Raw genomic sequence first — 16,774 nt, forward strand, 5'->3', positions numbered from 1 at the left:
CCTCCCTGGATGCATACATACCTGATAACTTTTGCCTAGTCTGCAGTTTCTTGGTGACTACAACTACAAATGATCCCAGAGGATTTATGGATCCTTTCCGATCATAGTCAAGGTCACAGGCTTAATGCCATTTTGGTGGACCCTAAATTGGGATCTAGACAAGCAGGGTATATGTCTTGATCTTATAAGACCTTTCTGGACCACTATTCTGGACCACCTATAAGAGTTAGGTTTTGGGAGCACCATCTCATAATAGTTTTACTAATATTTGATTGGGTATTTCTACTGGGTGATTATAGAATGGGGGAAAGCATTTGAACCCTTGATGACTCCAGTGTGGAGTTCCACAGAGGTCTCCCCATTAATAGATAAATTAAATTGCTGAGACAAATAATCATTTTAGAGTAGGGTGAAATTAGAATATTCATGATATCAAGTTATACATTGCCACTCTGGGCTGAGGCTGAGATGCCACTGAAGTTTTGAACTGGTGCCTGGAGGGTATGATGGGGAAAAACAAACTGATATTAAATTTACTGAAATAAAGTTACTATTTGTCTATAACAACAGGCCCAGTAGTGATTTAGGATCAGGTCTTGGTCCCACTAAGGGTGGTTCAAGATCCGGGTGCTCTCCTGGACTCTAGACAGAGGGAGTCTATAGAAGTTGGGGTCTAGTGTATCCTAATGGTCTTTTGGTATGCCAGTTACAATACTACTTGATCCAGGTTGTCACCTTGATTGCCGTACAACTCAACATGAGACGGCCTTTGGATGTCTAAAAGTTGCAGCAGCTAAAGGGCTGGTGGGACAATTGTGCTAAAGCAGAATAACAATAATACTAAAATCCCCTCCTTTGTTACTAATATGTTTCCATGTCGTTTTAGAGTGCTGGTTATTAGTTTCAAATGTGGCATAGCAAAGGACTGGAATCTGCCTATCCAGCTGGGGGATATTGAAGGCCTAATTTTTGAAAGATGAATAAGAAATAGACTAGATGAACGTTTCAGTGATAGTTCCCATCCTCTAGAATATTTTGCCTCTGGTGGTCCATGTAGTTCCACTAGACCAGGATCTGCAACCTTGACAACTTTAAGACTTGTGGACTCAGCATAGCTGGCTGAGGAATTCTGGGAGCTGAAGCCCACAAGTCTTAAAGTTGTCAAGGTTGCAGACCCCTGCACTAGACTTTCAAGTCAGCTGACTAAAGATTGCCATCACAGGTTTTTTTAAAAAGTAATTGTTTTCCTTGGAAACAATTTTGACTTTAATTTTGTTCGTTGCCAGAAACTTTATGGTTAGATGGAATATAAAAACTGTAAATAAATAAGCAAACCAACCAACAAATGTAAATAAACAAGCAAACCAACCAACCAACCAATCAACCTCTCATCTTGTACTTAACTTCCTGGATCACTTAATATGTTCTTATGATGGATGCACTATTTTGTAGGATGCTCATAATAATTCTAAACATTTCTAAATGTGTCTCAAAACCTAAGACTACTGGGGATTCCTGAGGATTTTGTTCATTTTCTTAAATTTTAATAAATATACACTAAGCTGTGTTTTTTTATTATGATTTTTTAAAATAGTTATAACATAGATTACCTTGTTATTTTACCTATGAACATGGGTTTCCTTCACACAACCAAATTTTCCGTCTGTGATATGTGGTAACTAAAAAGCATAATGTTAAAGAGACATGGAAGTTTTAGCTGAGTAGTTTGATATAGGATCATTTATTTGTACTTGAGGGTTATCACAGAAAACACATGTTTAGTCCTGATATCAAACTGAGATTTAATTAATAATGTCAGAAATGAGAGAATCTGTGCTAGCCATAGGGAAAACAACCACTATAAATTGTTTTTTATTTGTTTGATTAATGTGCTAGAGCCAATGTTTGCACAAGACAATTTAAAATATATCTGCAATAATGTCAGTATTTTCAGTTTAGTGATAAGGATGCAAATACAATAGTTGTGTCAAAAGTCTCACATAGTTAAGTGCCTTTATATCCTTATGCTACAATTGCCATAGGTGAAGTAGGTCCTGTATAATAATTTGACAATTATTTGTAGGGTGGCATTGTCTGATTTCTTTGTACTTTCCTCATATTTTTATTGCAAGTGAAACTGCATTTTGTATGTGTTGGTCATTTTCCCTATGAGAAATGTGATGTGATGTGGGGTGATGCATAATTTTTGACTAGTTTTACATCATTCAAACCTGCTGCCTTTTGCTGCAAGATATTCAGTAATATTGTTTTAAACTACATTGTTAATCTTTTCTCACTTTTTTTTTTACTTCTGAATCTATTTCTTTTTACCAAATTTCACATTCCGTTCTGGTTAATTTAGTCCTCCAGGCATTCAATAAAATCACATTTAGGGCTAATGAATTTCCATTAATATCTGCAGGTAAAAATTAATTTAATGTTTTAGAATATAAATTAAATCCAGGTTCTTTTAATAAGTCTAAGTACAGCGGAAATAGCAATGGTTCTATTGTGAAAAAGGTGGTTTCTCTGCATACACAGAAAATGAGAGATATTAAACAAACTTTCCAGGGAGAAGCCCTTTTATACATACAAATACATACATATACAAACCGTGTTTCCCCAAAAATAAGACCCAGTCTTATATATTTTTTTTGCCTCCAAAAGAGATTTTATTTTTGGGGAGGCAGTAGGTCTTATTTTTCCCTCCCCCACCTGTCTCGCCTCGTGGCAGCCGCCCCAACAGCCCCATCCAGCAGGCCATGTGGCTGCTGGCCCACTTCTGCAGCCACTCGCGGAGGCCGTGTGGCTTGCTGTGCTGTGCCGCTGTCACGAGGTGAGGCAGGTGGGGGAAGAGGTGGAGCTGCCCCAAGTGTTCAGTAGGCACCCATTTTTCTCCCGAATAGAGATCTGATGGAAACTGGAAGCTCTGTCTGCTTGTGAATGGGCATTTGGAGATGGAGCTAATCACTCCGTTTCAAAGCGCCCCATTCTCAAGCAAATGGAGCTTCCAGTCTCCATTAGATCTCCGTTCGGGGAAAAGTGTTTGGGTGCCTATAGGACGCTTGGGAACAAAGCAAATAACTTAGTTCTCAAGCGCCCCATAGGCGCCCAAACACTTTCCCCCACCTCTGCATGCGGACTTACCTGCTCTGTACCAAGGGGCTGGCAGGCTGCAGCTGCTGCCAGACACCATCGGCCCCCCTGTGCTCGCCCCGGGCTTATTTTTGGGCTAGGGCTTATATTAGTCCATCCCCAAAAAACAAGCTCAGGCTTATTTTTAGGGTGGGTCTTATTTTCAGGGAATCACAATATACAACAAGGTGGCATAGTGGTTAGAATGCAGTATTGCAGGCTAATTCTGCTGACTGCCAGCAGTTTGATTCTCAGCAGCTCAAGATTGACTCAGCCTTCCATCCTTCCAAGGGGTAAAATTATCCCAGATTGTTGGGGGCAATATGCTGATGCTTAGAGAAGGCTGTAAAGCTCCGTGAAGTGATATACAAGTCTTAGGTGCTATTGCTATATACATTTGCATGCACACACACACACACACACACACACACACACACATTTGATTCTCATGTCAGGGTCTCCCTTTGATGCATCCACCTGCCCCTTATACTTTATTGTTTATTTGAATGTATTTGTTAGAGAAAGATTCCATCTTTCCTTAAAGAGCTCAATGTGGCATAGACACCTATTCCAATTTTTCTTGCAACATCAACTTTGTGGGTTAAGATGGGCTTAGAAAGAGTAACTTGCCCCTAGGGAGATCTCTGGATGCAGGCAGTCCTGAATCTGGGTTTTCTGAGATCTAAACCTAAAACCCTAAAGTGCTCCAGCTATGCCTGCTGAGGAATTCTGGGAGTTGAAGTCCAGACTTCTTAAAGTTGCCAAGGTCGAGAAACATAGAAGAATCTTGCTTCACAGGACTGCAGTTTAATAAAGATGGCAATCAGCTGTGAGTGAATTGTGATAAAGCAACTCACTCCCACAGAGAATTTTACAATCCATGAAAACACTAGTGCAGCCCAAACTGCCGCAAGCGTCAACAGGAATAATTAGCAAGCCGTTCTCTATCCGCTGCACAGTTGGAAGCAAACCTCTATCCACTTAGATGAAAGAAGGTACTCTGATCTAGAAGAAAGTCCCTTCCAAGTGGGCATGTATAGAATTGTTTTAGACATTTCCCAAGAGAAACAGTGGACATATAGCTTTTCTATGCATTGGCTGTGGATTATTGTTTTTCTACAAGTTATTAAAATGTATATTAGAGAGCAGTAAAGAAACTGATCATCTATCCAAAGGAAGAATGGCAGTATGATTACTTTAGGGCTATTTTGAAAAGCTGATGAGACAGCAAACGTTAGTGAATTCTATTAAAAAGATTAAGCACACACACGTGTGTGTGCATGCACATACACATTCTTTTTTTAAAAAAAAAATACATTGCTAGCATTGGGAATGGTTAATATGATTTTACAACTGAAGAAGGATGGAAATTACAGAACATCTGCAACGAAATTGGTTTTCTGTGAAAAACTGATGAATCACTTACCGCCAATGACTGGAAGGAAAAATACTTGTTTATACCCTTATGTAATGAATTTTTATGAGGTGAAGTTTGCTGTTTATAAAAAAAAATACACTTTAAACTGCCAAAGATGTAAAATAATAGAATTCCAAATTCAAAGCAATGCATTACTGCAAAGACAATCACAAGTAGAATACTATCTGCTCCCAAACATCCAAACAATTCCATTACTCTTATAATGACATTAAAATGTTTCATCCATCCAGTTAAGTGGGGGTGGGAAGGAAATGGACGGCTGGGGGGATAAACTGCATTCCAATTCAAAGTAGAGAGTAGATCTGCATTCATAGTTTCTGAGTTCCAGAATATCTTTTTCTTCCTCCTGGAAAAAAAGACTCAGGGAGCCCAAAATATTCATAAAGAATAAAACTATGTTCCCTAGCAACTGTTCCAAAAACAAAACAAAAAAACAAACCCCCCCCAAAAAATTAAATATTATAGTGCTTTCTGCAGTGGAAGGAATCCAGATTTAAGATGCACCTCTGCTTCATTTTGGTACGCCAGTTTCACAAGGTTGTTCACAACTGAAAAGAATGATGTTGAAACTCAAAGACTTTTTTCTTCTTTTGGTAACTGCAAAATGGTTTGTATGATTGTATCTCTAACAGTTAAAATAATTACACTCTGTAAAGACAAGAGAACAACTTTAAATAGGAGTGCAAATTAACTCATGTTCTTGCTTGTGGCTAAGGTGGGGAGACTGAAGCACTGTGCCAAACTGGTTGCTAAACTAATGATTACAACAACTTAATTACCCTCAGTGTGCTTAATATCAAACCCCCATGGATTCTTGTCAAAGTGCAAACTGTAACTCTAGTCCTTGTTGGGCAATTGTTTGGGAAAATTAACTTGCTTAGTTAGCAAGATGTATATATAATACTGAAGGCCAAAAGTTGTCCTCTTGAAATTGTTCTGCACTGATGACGATGAAGAGGATGAGATGATGATTTTCTGGCAGAAAACCTCTGCAAAGATATCTTCACTGCCAGCATTTTTTCAATGGCCAATGTATGTATTACTAGAGCAATCAATCATTGTCCATTCTATGGTGGAATCGGACACTGTTACTTGCAGTGGTTTGCTGCACTGGCTAGGGATTCAAGAGAACTAGGTTGTGCCCTAGTTCAGTGATGGCGAAACTTTAAGAGACTGAGTGCCCAAACTGCAACCCAAAACCCACTTATGTATCATCGAGTGCCGGGTGGGTGTGACCCATTGGCTGGGTGTGGCCCATTGGGTGGCCGTGGCCAATTGGGTGGGCATGGCTGCAGTGGTAACGGCAGACTGGGTGGGACTAAAAAGTTCAATCAGTCAATTCCAACTTTGCAAGAACTCCCCCCCCCCGCGAGAAGTTGAAATTGACTGATTGAACCTTTTTTTTTTTTTTGCACATGGCGGAGGAGGCCTAAAGAGAAAAGGTTTTATAAAACCCAGCTGAAGGCCTAGAACTGGAGCGACGACACGCGTGCCCACAGAGAGGGCTCTGAGTGCCGCCTCTGGAACCTGTGCCATAGGTTTGCCACCACTGCCCTAGTTCATACTCCTGCTTCCAATCGAAAGGCAGGCTACTGAGTATTTAAGAGTAACCTTGATTGTTTTCCTAATTTGCCATCTCTTGATTGCTCATCACTAATATATAATCTTGGAGAACATACTGCATGGTGCCCAACCCAGTTCCCAAGCTAGAGAAGAGCTTCTATCACTACAAAGTATGAGGATGGCATGTTCTTTTGATGACTCATCCAGTATTAATGTCATATGGTCCTATGTTAATTTTAGTTTTTAAAATTTGTATGCCATCATTTGACACCACTTTTTTTGTCTGACTACATGCTAGGGTACACAATTACAAATCAATTTTTATATACGATTCTGTAGCTTGTACAGTTAGAATAACATAGGGAATTCAGAAGTGCTTGTATCCCAAAAGAATGTGATCATAATCAAATACATATGAACTTTTTAGGAAAAGTAACCACTTGCGTACATTGTGTTTATCTATATAGGCAAACCATCCTTAACTTTTTTTTACTGCTTTTCAAAAAAATATAAAATACAAAGAAATTGTAAAAAAAAGTTCAGGGGAAGGGAAAAGGAACAAGGAAAATAGCAAAATTGAGAATGCAATTAAAAAAAAAGGAATGAGCTATGAAAGAAAATAACTTCTGCTCTCTTTGGTGCAAATACAGATATAAAACAGAATATCCTTTTGAACTAAGTTAAATCATTAACATATCATAATTTTATAATCAATAAACAAATATAAACCATACTCAATGAGCAGTCCTCATTGGCACTACATCCACATGGAGAGAAGTAATCAGTGGGGTACCATAAGACTCCATCTTAAGCCCAGTACTCTTCAATATCTTCATAAATGACTTAGATGAGAGAATTGAAGGAGAACTCATCAAATTTGCAGATGACACTAAACTGACAGGAGTAGCCAACACCCCGGAAGACAAACTCAGGATCCAAAAAGATCTAGACAAACAATGGGCCCTATCTAACAAAATGAGTTTCAATGTGGAGAAAAGCAAAGTTTTACATTTAGGCAGGAAAAATCAAAGGTACAAGTACAGATTGGGCGAGACCTGGCTTAAAAACAGTAACTGTGAGAGGGACTTTGGACTCCTAGTGGACGATCACTTGACTATGATCTAGGAGTGTGCAGCAGCAACCAAAAAAGATTATACAATCCTGGGTTGTATAAACAGAGGCATAGAATCAAGATCACACGAAGTAGTAGTACTGTTTTATAAAACCATACCTGGAATACTGCAGTCAATTTTGGTCACCATATCACAAAAAAAGATGTTGAGAGTTTGGAAAAAATTCAGAGAAGAGCAACTAAGATGATCAAAGGCCTGGAGACTAAAACATACAAAGAACCCCTGTGGGACTTGGATTTGGCTAGTCTAAAGAAAAGAAGAAATAGGGGAGACGTGATAGCAGTATTCCAGTATCTGAGGGGCTATCACAAGGAAGAGGGGGCCACGTTGTTCACAAGAGCACCAGAGGGAAGGACAAGAAACAATGGTTGAAACTGATCAATCTCTCTTCGTTGGACCATAATTCCTCTTTGAAAGACTGTCACTCCTGTTAGTTGGTCACCTTGTCGAACGGAGGTCTTTAACACCCGCGAGGTAGTGACCTCTAAAAATTCTTCTCTGATCTGTTAGTGGACAGACTCTACCATATCCAAGAGGACGAACTCGTCCCCCGACCTGATCTTTTGGAGGTTTCAGGGAAGTATTCTATTCTATTCTATTCTATTCTATTCTATTCTATTCTATTCTATTCTATTCTATTCTATTCTATTCTAAACCTAAGTTAAAATTTCATTTCTTTCTATTTCACACAAAAAGTCCAGGACTGGTTTCCAAGTAGAGATGAAGCTAGACAAAGTCTTTTCTCCAATCAAAGCATCAGTTTCACCATCTCCATCAAACCCATTAGTTCCACTGTCCATTCTTACATTGAGGATACTTGTAAGTCTTTCTATCACAAAGGCTCTTTGCTACTGTTAACATGTATAAAAACAAAGTTCTTTTTTTAAAAAAAATCTGTTTATCCATCTATTCTAAATGAAAAGCCTCTGGCTTCATTTATGCATTCAATTAAAAAAATTATCTGAATTAAAATACATCTAAATTATCTGAATTAAAATGCACATCTATTCCGATAATTCATAGTTTTCTTAATGTCCACCAAAAAGGATTAAAGGTATTGTTTACATTTCTAATATACATTTGGCACACTCTTATACATCTTAGATAATTTATTAGGTGTTGGTTAGGTGTTATCATTAAGTACCAATGATATATTATCTAATAAAAACTATATTTTCAATCAATAAATTTGAAATCAATAATTTTTATTTTTATCCTTTATTACACATATTCTCCCATTAATCCAACGTTGTATTCGAACCAAAACTTTTTGCTCATTTAATCATACAATCTTTGATATACTCATCTTCAGTATTCATTTTCAACAGCAATTTGTACATCTTATCAATCACATGTTCATCATTAGTTCCTAACTCCAACTCAAAGTCAGTTTTCTCATTGGTAAACACATAACTCCTTATTCACTTTAAATCTTCTGTTAACTGGACATAAGCCAGCCATTAGCAAATATAGCCAAGGCAGACCATTCTCTTTAAAGGAGTTCATGCAATCTAGTGCAATCATTTTTCCAGATTCATTGACCCTTCAGAAATGGTTTTCTCCATTAGTACACCTATCCTACTGGTAAAAAAAAGGCTAGGATCATTACAGGAACGGCAGAAAAAAAGTGACTGTAATGTATGCTGTTTGAGTTACTTGATGAGGGTCAGTAACATTTCTGCTTGTCCCTATTTCTGCAACAAAACCAGGGCAGTTAATAACTAAATAAAGCCAATTTCTATATCACAAGCTGTGACTAAGATCCTGGTTACATAGAATTGTGAAATGCCACATATTGAAAATAAAATTATGATCTATATAAAAATAGGTATTTTTAGAAAATAAGGAAGATAGATTATTTGCTTCCTGGGTGTTATCAATCTTACAGGAGCAAAATCAAATAATAAACTTAAATGCAAACTTACTTTTGTATTGGGCAATGATGACCAAGAAATGGACTAAAGACAAGCCAACCAGAACGAACAAGCCATTGATGCTTCTTTTGTGCCCCTTGTCCATATTTTGTGCCCCTTGTCCGTATATTTATCAAAACAGAGCATTTAAAGTAGCAGTAATTGTGAAGATCTATCCAGAATATTCAATCATTTCCAAATCAATTGAAATTTAATTGCAAACTAATTTTAAACAGAGAGGTAAAATCTTCTTTAAGTTGCCACATTCCTAATGATTTTACCAATACGTCTGTGAAATCTGTAACAGCAATACAGTGGGGTCAACATTAACAACAGTTTATGAAAGACATTGAATAGGTGGCTTTATAATCCAACCACTTAGGGATAAAATGTTTTAATATGTTGCTACTTTTGTTGCCTAGCTGAAAGGGAAAACTTGATGAAATTTGTAAATCAACTAAGGGAGCGACACCAAACCCTAATATTTACTATGGGAATTGTGAACAATAGTAATTTGCTCTTTTGGAAAATTCTGGTGAAATGTTATAAGCTTCCTATAGTCCAAGAAAGTGGTTAGCAGTTTGTAAAATATTATTAGCTCAGGACATTTGTACATTCTGTCAGGAAAATGGTTAACCATCTAGCCCAGAGGTTCCCAACCTTTTGGGCACCGGGGACTGGTTCTGTGGAGAGAGGTTTTTCTGTGGACTGGAGGAGGCGTGGTTTCATGTATTGGCTGCATCCTGCGGATGGGGCTTTGCTAGTTTGCAAAGTTTCTGGCATGCTGCAGCCCGGTGCTGGTCCACGGACCCGGGGGTTGGAGATCCCTGACCTAGCCTATCCATCATATGAGTGTTAGCAAAAGAATTACGAAATCCAACCCCCAGTGAACTTAAAGAGATAAAGTGGGTGATAAAATGGAGGTAGCCAGTTGTTGATATTTGTGTAACCTAATCTGTTTCCTTTTTCAATAAATCTGCTTAAAGAAGATTTTGAGAGAATCCTGCTTTCTGTTGCCAAGAGATAATGATGTAAATCTAAACTACAAAGTCTATAGAAAAAGAAACAAACACAGACTGCTAACTCAATACTGCAAAATACCAGGACCCTAAACAAAAGATCAGTTAATAGGTCACTGATAAGGGGAGCTAACAAAATAAGTGATGCCACTAGCAAACCAAAGGAAATTTAAAGCTCTTCTAAATAATGGGTACACTATGCAAGCTAAAACTAAAGCAACAGAAATATCAAAATAAACCCCAAACAGGATTATGAACAGCATGCAAGAAAGTGCTAGATAAAAGAGATAAAAGATCAGGGATGATAGAACCGTTGCCCTTTAATATAGATGAATTCCCCAAAGTAAGAAACAGGGAAGAGTAAAAAATTAATAGCTATACAAAGACAGTTACATTGGATAACAGACTATTTTACAGTTAAAGGACATGAAAAGAACATTTAGCTTAAAAAACATAGGACAGTTAATATTGTCTAAAACCAGTCGGAATGCCCAAAAAATAGGCTTAGATATGTCAATTTCGTGATACAATGGAACATATATTTCCTCTGAACGATTAGAGGAAAAAATAGAAATATATATTCATCCAAATAATTTATCAAGGAAAAAGGATGATCAGTTGACATCTAAATGGCAGGTAGAATTTGGTGCAGTCATTTTGTTCCATGATACCTAGGTTATATGAAAATAACTGATTCATGACTTTAAGTTAAATTTAATATGATTAAGAATCTTAGATTTAAGATTTCTGCTTTCAATATGTTACTTAAAAAAATCCTGAATTAAAGTTGCAAATGAAAATATTGTCATTTTTTCATAACTCTTTCATAAAATCTCCATAAGATTTTTCTCTTCCTCCCACTGATCTAAAATAGGATATGCATAAAAAAAATAGTTTTTAGATATTCTGGAACTTGCATATATTTTGAGAAAAAAATGCAAAATTTAGGTAAAAAGCACCAAATATGACTTTATCTTTTACAAAGCAGTTTATTAGGCTTCAAGTACATGATAATATTAGAGCACTTGTTTACAGTCTATATAGTAAAGAATTATAGAAATACAAAACCAACATTGTATGGGGCAGAAGGGACCCAACATTTTATATGTCGTATACATTTAATCAAGACAGTCAAAATGTTTAATATAAGACAATACTCAAACTCCTTTTATAATAGTTCAGTCAATATAGAGAAAGTAAAGATCGAATATAAAATTACCGACCTATAGAACGTAGAGCCATGGTGTAAATCCTGTCCATTTCATATATAGACTATTCTTCGTTGAAAATTACGTTAAGTAACAAAAAACATGTGAGCAGCCAATAGTATGAGGCATAGTAGGCCATTCCCCACACACAGAACATTCCTTATGACTTATTTCTGATGTATTTTCATTATTGAAGTTTTTCCTAACAGGTAAAGACCAAGAAGAAATCTTGAGTTTGAGTTTCTGCATGTTAATAAGTGGCAAAAGGAACACCAGAAATTCAGCAAATCCATGCCACAAGAGTTCTCGGTTCATGAATTCAAACGCAATGGGACGGATACCTTGTGGCTGGCAGAACACTGATCTGATTCCTAAAATACGTTCGGTAAGTGTAGCAAATTTTCCCTTCTGAAGAAAAGTTAGAAAGTTTAGCAACTCACAGAGTCTGAGAAGCCTGACTATTAAGTTAATAAAATATTTTGTCCTTTGGAATGAGTCCAATGGACGTTTGCTAAATAAATCATAACACCTTTCTTCCAGCCATTTCCCACCAACAGTACAAATAAGATACCATAATTTCTGTTGTTTGCTCAATGTCTGATATTTCTGTATCTGGGATAAATCATTTGTGTATTGAATATTCAGTAGAGCCTGCCCTACTGTTGCATTCTTGGAACAGATGGTGAATCTCCACAAAAAAATCCACAGAGATGCTTTAATTTCTGGTTCAAAGCGAGCCAAGAGTCCAGGTTTAAATCCATTAAAACAGCAAGTGAACTGGGACCAAACTAGCTGTTCCAAGGCTTTGTTCAGTTCAAGTGCATCCAGCTGACTAATTCTGAGAACAGGAATCATTTTGTTGACATTGCTGTCTGATGCCATGGTCAACACGGAGCCCTCTATAACAAAAAATAAATTCATCAACATATTTTCTATTACATTTTGTTGTCCTTTATAAATTTATTCTTTTCATTTTGATAACAGTTTCATGAGTTAAACCAATCAAGAGCAACTTGAGCTATAAAATGTAACTATCCCAATTTCACTGAATGGAAAGCAAATATTTTAAATCTGAATCTTCAGTTGTCATGTCAGGTATTAAAATTGAAATAGTCAACATTATGTCCACTCAGGTTAATTCCTTTGATGGTGGTTTTTCACCAGCACATACAAGTGCACACATACTGATTTTCACACGAATCAGGATCCTGACAACACATATTACTGCACAGTACATACACTGGCTTCTATTTTATAATGCAAATATTCAGATTTAAAACAAATTTAGTAATCAGGGCAAGCTTCCCTGAGGGATAGCATGTTCTTACTTACCATTCCTCCATTCCATATATTTGAGGTCAGAGGTCCATAACATTTTTTAAGACCAAAGGCTGAGTGTGGCCTTTGAGAGATATGCTGAAGGCTATACTCTCCAAAATGGTAAAAAATTAAATTTTATTTCATTCCATTTATATCTAAATTTAAATAAAATTAAATATAGTTAATATAATTGCCCTCTAGACAGGTATTTAATCATTTCTTCCTTCTGTAAATTAATTACAATTTGGTATCAACTTAAAAATCTCTGAAATGTCATTCAAAGCTTTTAGGGGTTAGATTTGGTCCTAAAATCTATATTTCAAGTGCACCTTTAATTCATGTGATTGAATAGTAATATACAACCAGGTTTGGCACTATCCATTTTTATACGTTTAGATTTAGGTCCATGTGTCGTTATATTAACATAGTTAAACCAGAAGGTGCTTCTTAGCATTTTTATTCATGCCTTTCCATTTATTTGAGTCTAGGTTTTTAATATTTTGTTAGCTGGCTGAAGGACCAACGAGATACAAAATTGAGTTAGAAATCTAATAAATAGCCATTGTGTTAGGATACAGCTAATCACACCCCTTCTTTTCACTTTCCATCCCCATGGGCTGCTCCAGAATTTCTACCATAAACGTCAACTGCAAGGACTGCAACATTAGTGAACTAGTAATTGTCTGAATTTTCTCCTACTCTCTTTGCCCTTGTGTCTATCTGAGCACAGGAAGTGCCATGTTTTAATTGACCTGCAAATCATTCCAAATGAAAAGACATAAACAACATTACTGGTCTATACATTCTCATTTTTTAATTTCATTACATTTAAGAGACTTTAGATTGTTTAAATCCCTTTTAAAATGCTAGTTCATTGTGCTTTAGACTTCCATGATATTGAAGTTCAGATTCCTTAAGAAGTGCTTCCTTTTGATTTAAGGTTAAAACTTGGCATTCTAGAGCTACCTCTTGGCTTTTAATGGCCAGATAGATCTCACTAATATTGTACCTACCTTACTATCTTTACTGTATATAGGCTTACTTTGTGGAGTGATGAAGTGATGGAGCTATGGAGTGATGAAAATGTATCCTTTTGATCAATCCTTATATTTACAACCTTCACAGATTTTTAAAACAAAGGAAATCTTTGAAATAAGATAATAGAGTTGCAGTTTCACTTAGTGGCCACTCTGCTTAACGACCAAATTGCTGGTCCCAACTGTAGTTGCTAAACGAGAGAATACCAGTACTGCTACTTGTACTGTAGCTTCTATGGTCCTCCTGCTTAATATACCCTAAGATGTGTTTACATGGTCAGCATTGTACTTGAGTAGATTTTCTCACTTCCAGTCTTGAACAGATGGCTACTATCTTAAATGCCTCCAAATGCAGCATGAGCGTAGATTTTCACTCAAATTTGCATTTGCATTTTCTGTGAAATGTTGTCATATTACCTGCCAGACAGTTATGAGGTTATATAGTGATTTTCTTCTTCAGAATGTATTAAATATGTAGCCAGAGAGTTTCCAGGCTATGCAGCCCTACCTAGGTCATAACTTTACACAAGTTGTGCCTGACATCTTCACTACTCTATTAATTACCTGGTGTTTTGTACTTAATTTGTTTAAAAATACTAATATTACTAGTATTTTTATTTTTACCAAGGTTCTTATCGACCTATAACACATTCTAAGACAACAAATTGTTGAGTATCATTAATTAAATAGGTATATTTTTCTGATATGTGTTAACATTACTTACTGTGTAATATACAAATTATGAATGAATGTATTTTATTTAGAAATGCATTATTGACAGAAATCTATCAATACTAAAGTGGGTATTGTCAAGGGCCTGTCAATATTAATGTAATTATGATTAAGGGGATAACATGGATTTTAGCTTTAATACCAAATAACATCTCCTACATTGCTGCTATCAATATAAGCATTATTATTGACCTGTTCTGAGGCCCAGAACTAGATGTATTTCCATTAACCATATCTGTCAATGCATCCTGCCTACAAAAATTCTACATTTAAATTTACAGGCCTGTAAACTTTGGCAGCAGAAACATATAAGTTCAAGCAATCTCCAGTGTCATTCCTCCCACCCTCTCCCAGCAATTCTGCTGTAATAAACTAATTTATGCCAATCCAATGACATTGCCATCTCACGCCTACTCTTTTAAAGGATAATTAGCAGAAAACAAACAACGTTTTCATACCAAAGGGGCACACAGTCCAATGCCTACGTAGGCAAGCCTTAAAGATCTTCAGAATGCAAAACTTAAACAATAACATACCAAGCTGTCCTTCTCGGTGTTCTAAATTTGAATACTGAAATATTCTAATTGTGTTTGTGATGCATAGGGCAGTTTATAAATTAATGTCTACACCAGTGAATTCAAATATATTTTCCAAGAGTTTTAGTTCCAAAGATCACTTATATCAATCAGATAGTATTGAAATATGCAGCCAATATTCATCACAGAATAAAATGTGTCTCCAGCTGCCAATCAGTGTCACATCGCATTGGTAGCACTGTCTTACAGAAATGTACTATTGGGTCTGGGTACCAAAATCTGGAAGGATTAGGAATATTATTTTCATTTACATAGATCATGATCTATTCCCAGGTCACCTTAGTTTATGAGAGCATGACAGCAATTGCAGATTTTTTTAAAGCTCTTTCTAGTGTAATTAGCATAAACATTAGATACGGAATTTTAAAGGGAAACTCAGATTATGTGATCCATTCACTTGGATGCCATCTAGTCCCCATCCCTATGTCAATAAAATGGGAAGAAGGAGTTAAAAGAATTCCTATTAAATAAAATTGCACACACACTGGAGTGGAGAACCAGAGGCTACTGTGCTATAACTTCCAATATCCCTCATGCTGGGAGTGCTGGGCATTTTAATCCAACAATATCTGCATAGTGAGAGTTTCTCATCCCTAACACAATGAATGCACAGGGACAAAGGGAATATATATGTAGTAAATATTATTTATAAATATATTTTCTTAGAGAATGAGCTATTAATTTTTAAATATTTCTGTCTCAATTTTTTTTAATTTTCCCGAGGAATTCAGATTATTCTTTTCAAATTCAGATGCTAGTTAAGAATGATCAAAAACACACATGCTAGTTAAGAATGATACAAAAACACACACCTTATCTGTCTGTCTATCACACACTATATGGGTTGATTGTAGGTTATCTCAGTTCTATGGATTTTCAAGTCAATTCCATCATAAACAACCTTCTTAAAGACCTCTGAGAACTGAAGCTGGCAAGATGGAAAACTAGAAGGCTCAGACATAGGCATTACTGCAGGTGTCGTTTACTTCCCAGTCTGGAAGCAGAGTAGCAAAAAGTCAATTTCTATGAAAAAGCAGGAGAAAAATTTTTAGGATTTAAACTCTGAGGCTCATACGTGTTACACACACACAGAGGCAAGCATGCACAGGCATATATTCACATGGTTGGATTCTTGGTTTCCCTAGCTGCTGATATTCTGCATAAATATGGTTTCCTCCATTTTCAATTTTAGTTTATATTTAATGCTTAATTAAACTACATAGAGTTCTTGAGAGTTGTGCTGTTAAGCTAACTACTGAATGCAGGGAATTGACTAGTGAAGAATAGTGAAGAAATCTGTGCCTGCATATAGTATGACAAGACTGTCCTTTGTATGCACTTTTATACATTCAAGAAAGATAGGTAGGTTGCTTCAACAAAAGCCTCACCAGAATTACATATTATCTCTTCATCACTATAAAATTAGTTTGTCATTATTATGTCATAGCTTAAATAACCTTCAAAAAGATTAATTTCATATTATATTTTGAATTTCTATATGCTTCAGTTAAATGCTTTCTAATGCTTTTAAATGCTTTTCTATACTTTTGAAAGTATACTACAGACCTAGATTTGCTAACCGCTCTGCACAGATACCTAATATTTAATAAACTTTAGTAACTTGAACGTTATTTGCACATTACTTGAATTTCTGAAAATATTTTTAAATGATTATTTTTA

At 36.2% G+C, this 16,774-nt stretch overlaps 1 protein-coding gene across 1 annotated transcript in view; it reads right to left on the minus strand.

Annotated features, from left to right (window-relative positions):
- Positions 1–11,490: 11,490 nt before the first annotated feature.
- The window catches only part of PEX2 (peroxisomal biogenesis factor 2), a 12,063-nt gene continuing 6,779 nt past the window's right edge, over positions 11,491–16,774 (minus strand). The window contains exons 3-4 of the mRNA XM_015813225.1: positions 15,907–16,117; positions 11,491–12,308 (exon numbers count right to left, since the gene is read on the minus strand). Of these exons, the coding sequence (XP_015668711.1) occupies positions 11,491–12,291 (801 nt within the window). The 5' untranslated portion in view covers positions 12,292–12,308; positions 15,907–16,117. The remainder of the gene's footprint in view (positions 12,309–15,906; positions 16,118–16,774) is intronic.

Source organism: Protobothrops mucrosquamatus, unplaced genomic scaffold (assembly GCF_001527695.2).
Source record: "Protobothrops mucrosquamatus isolate PMUCROS unplaced genomic scaffold, P.Mucros_1.0 scaffold144, whole genome shotgun sequence".
Classification (NCBI taxonomy): Eukaryota; Metazoa; Chordata; class Lepidosauria; order Squamata; family Viperidae; genus Protobothrops; species Protobothrops mucrosquamatus.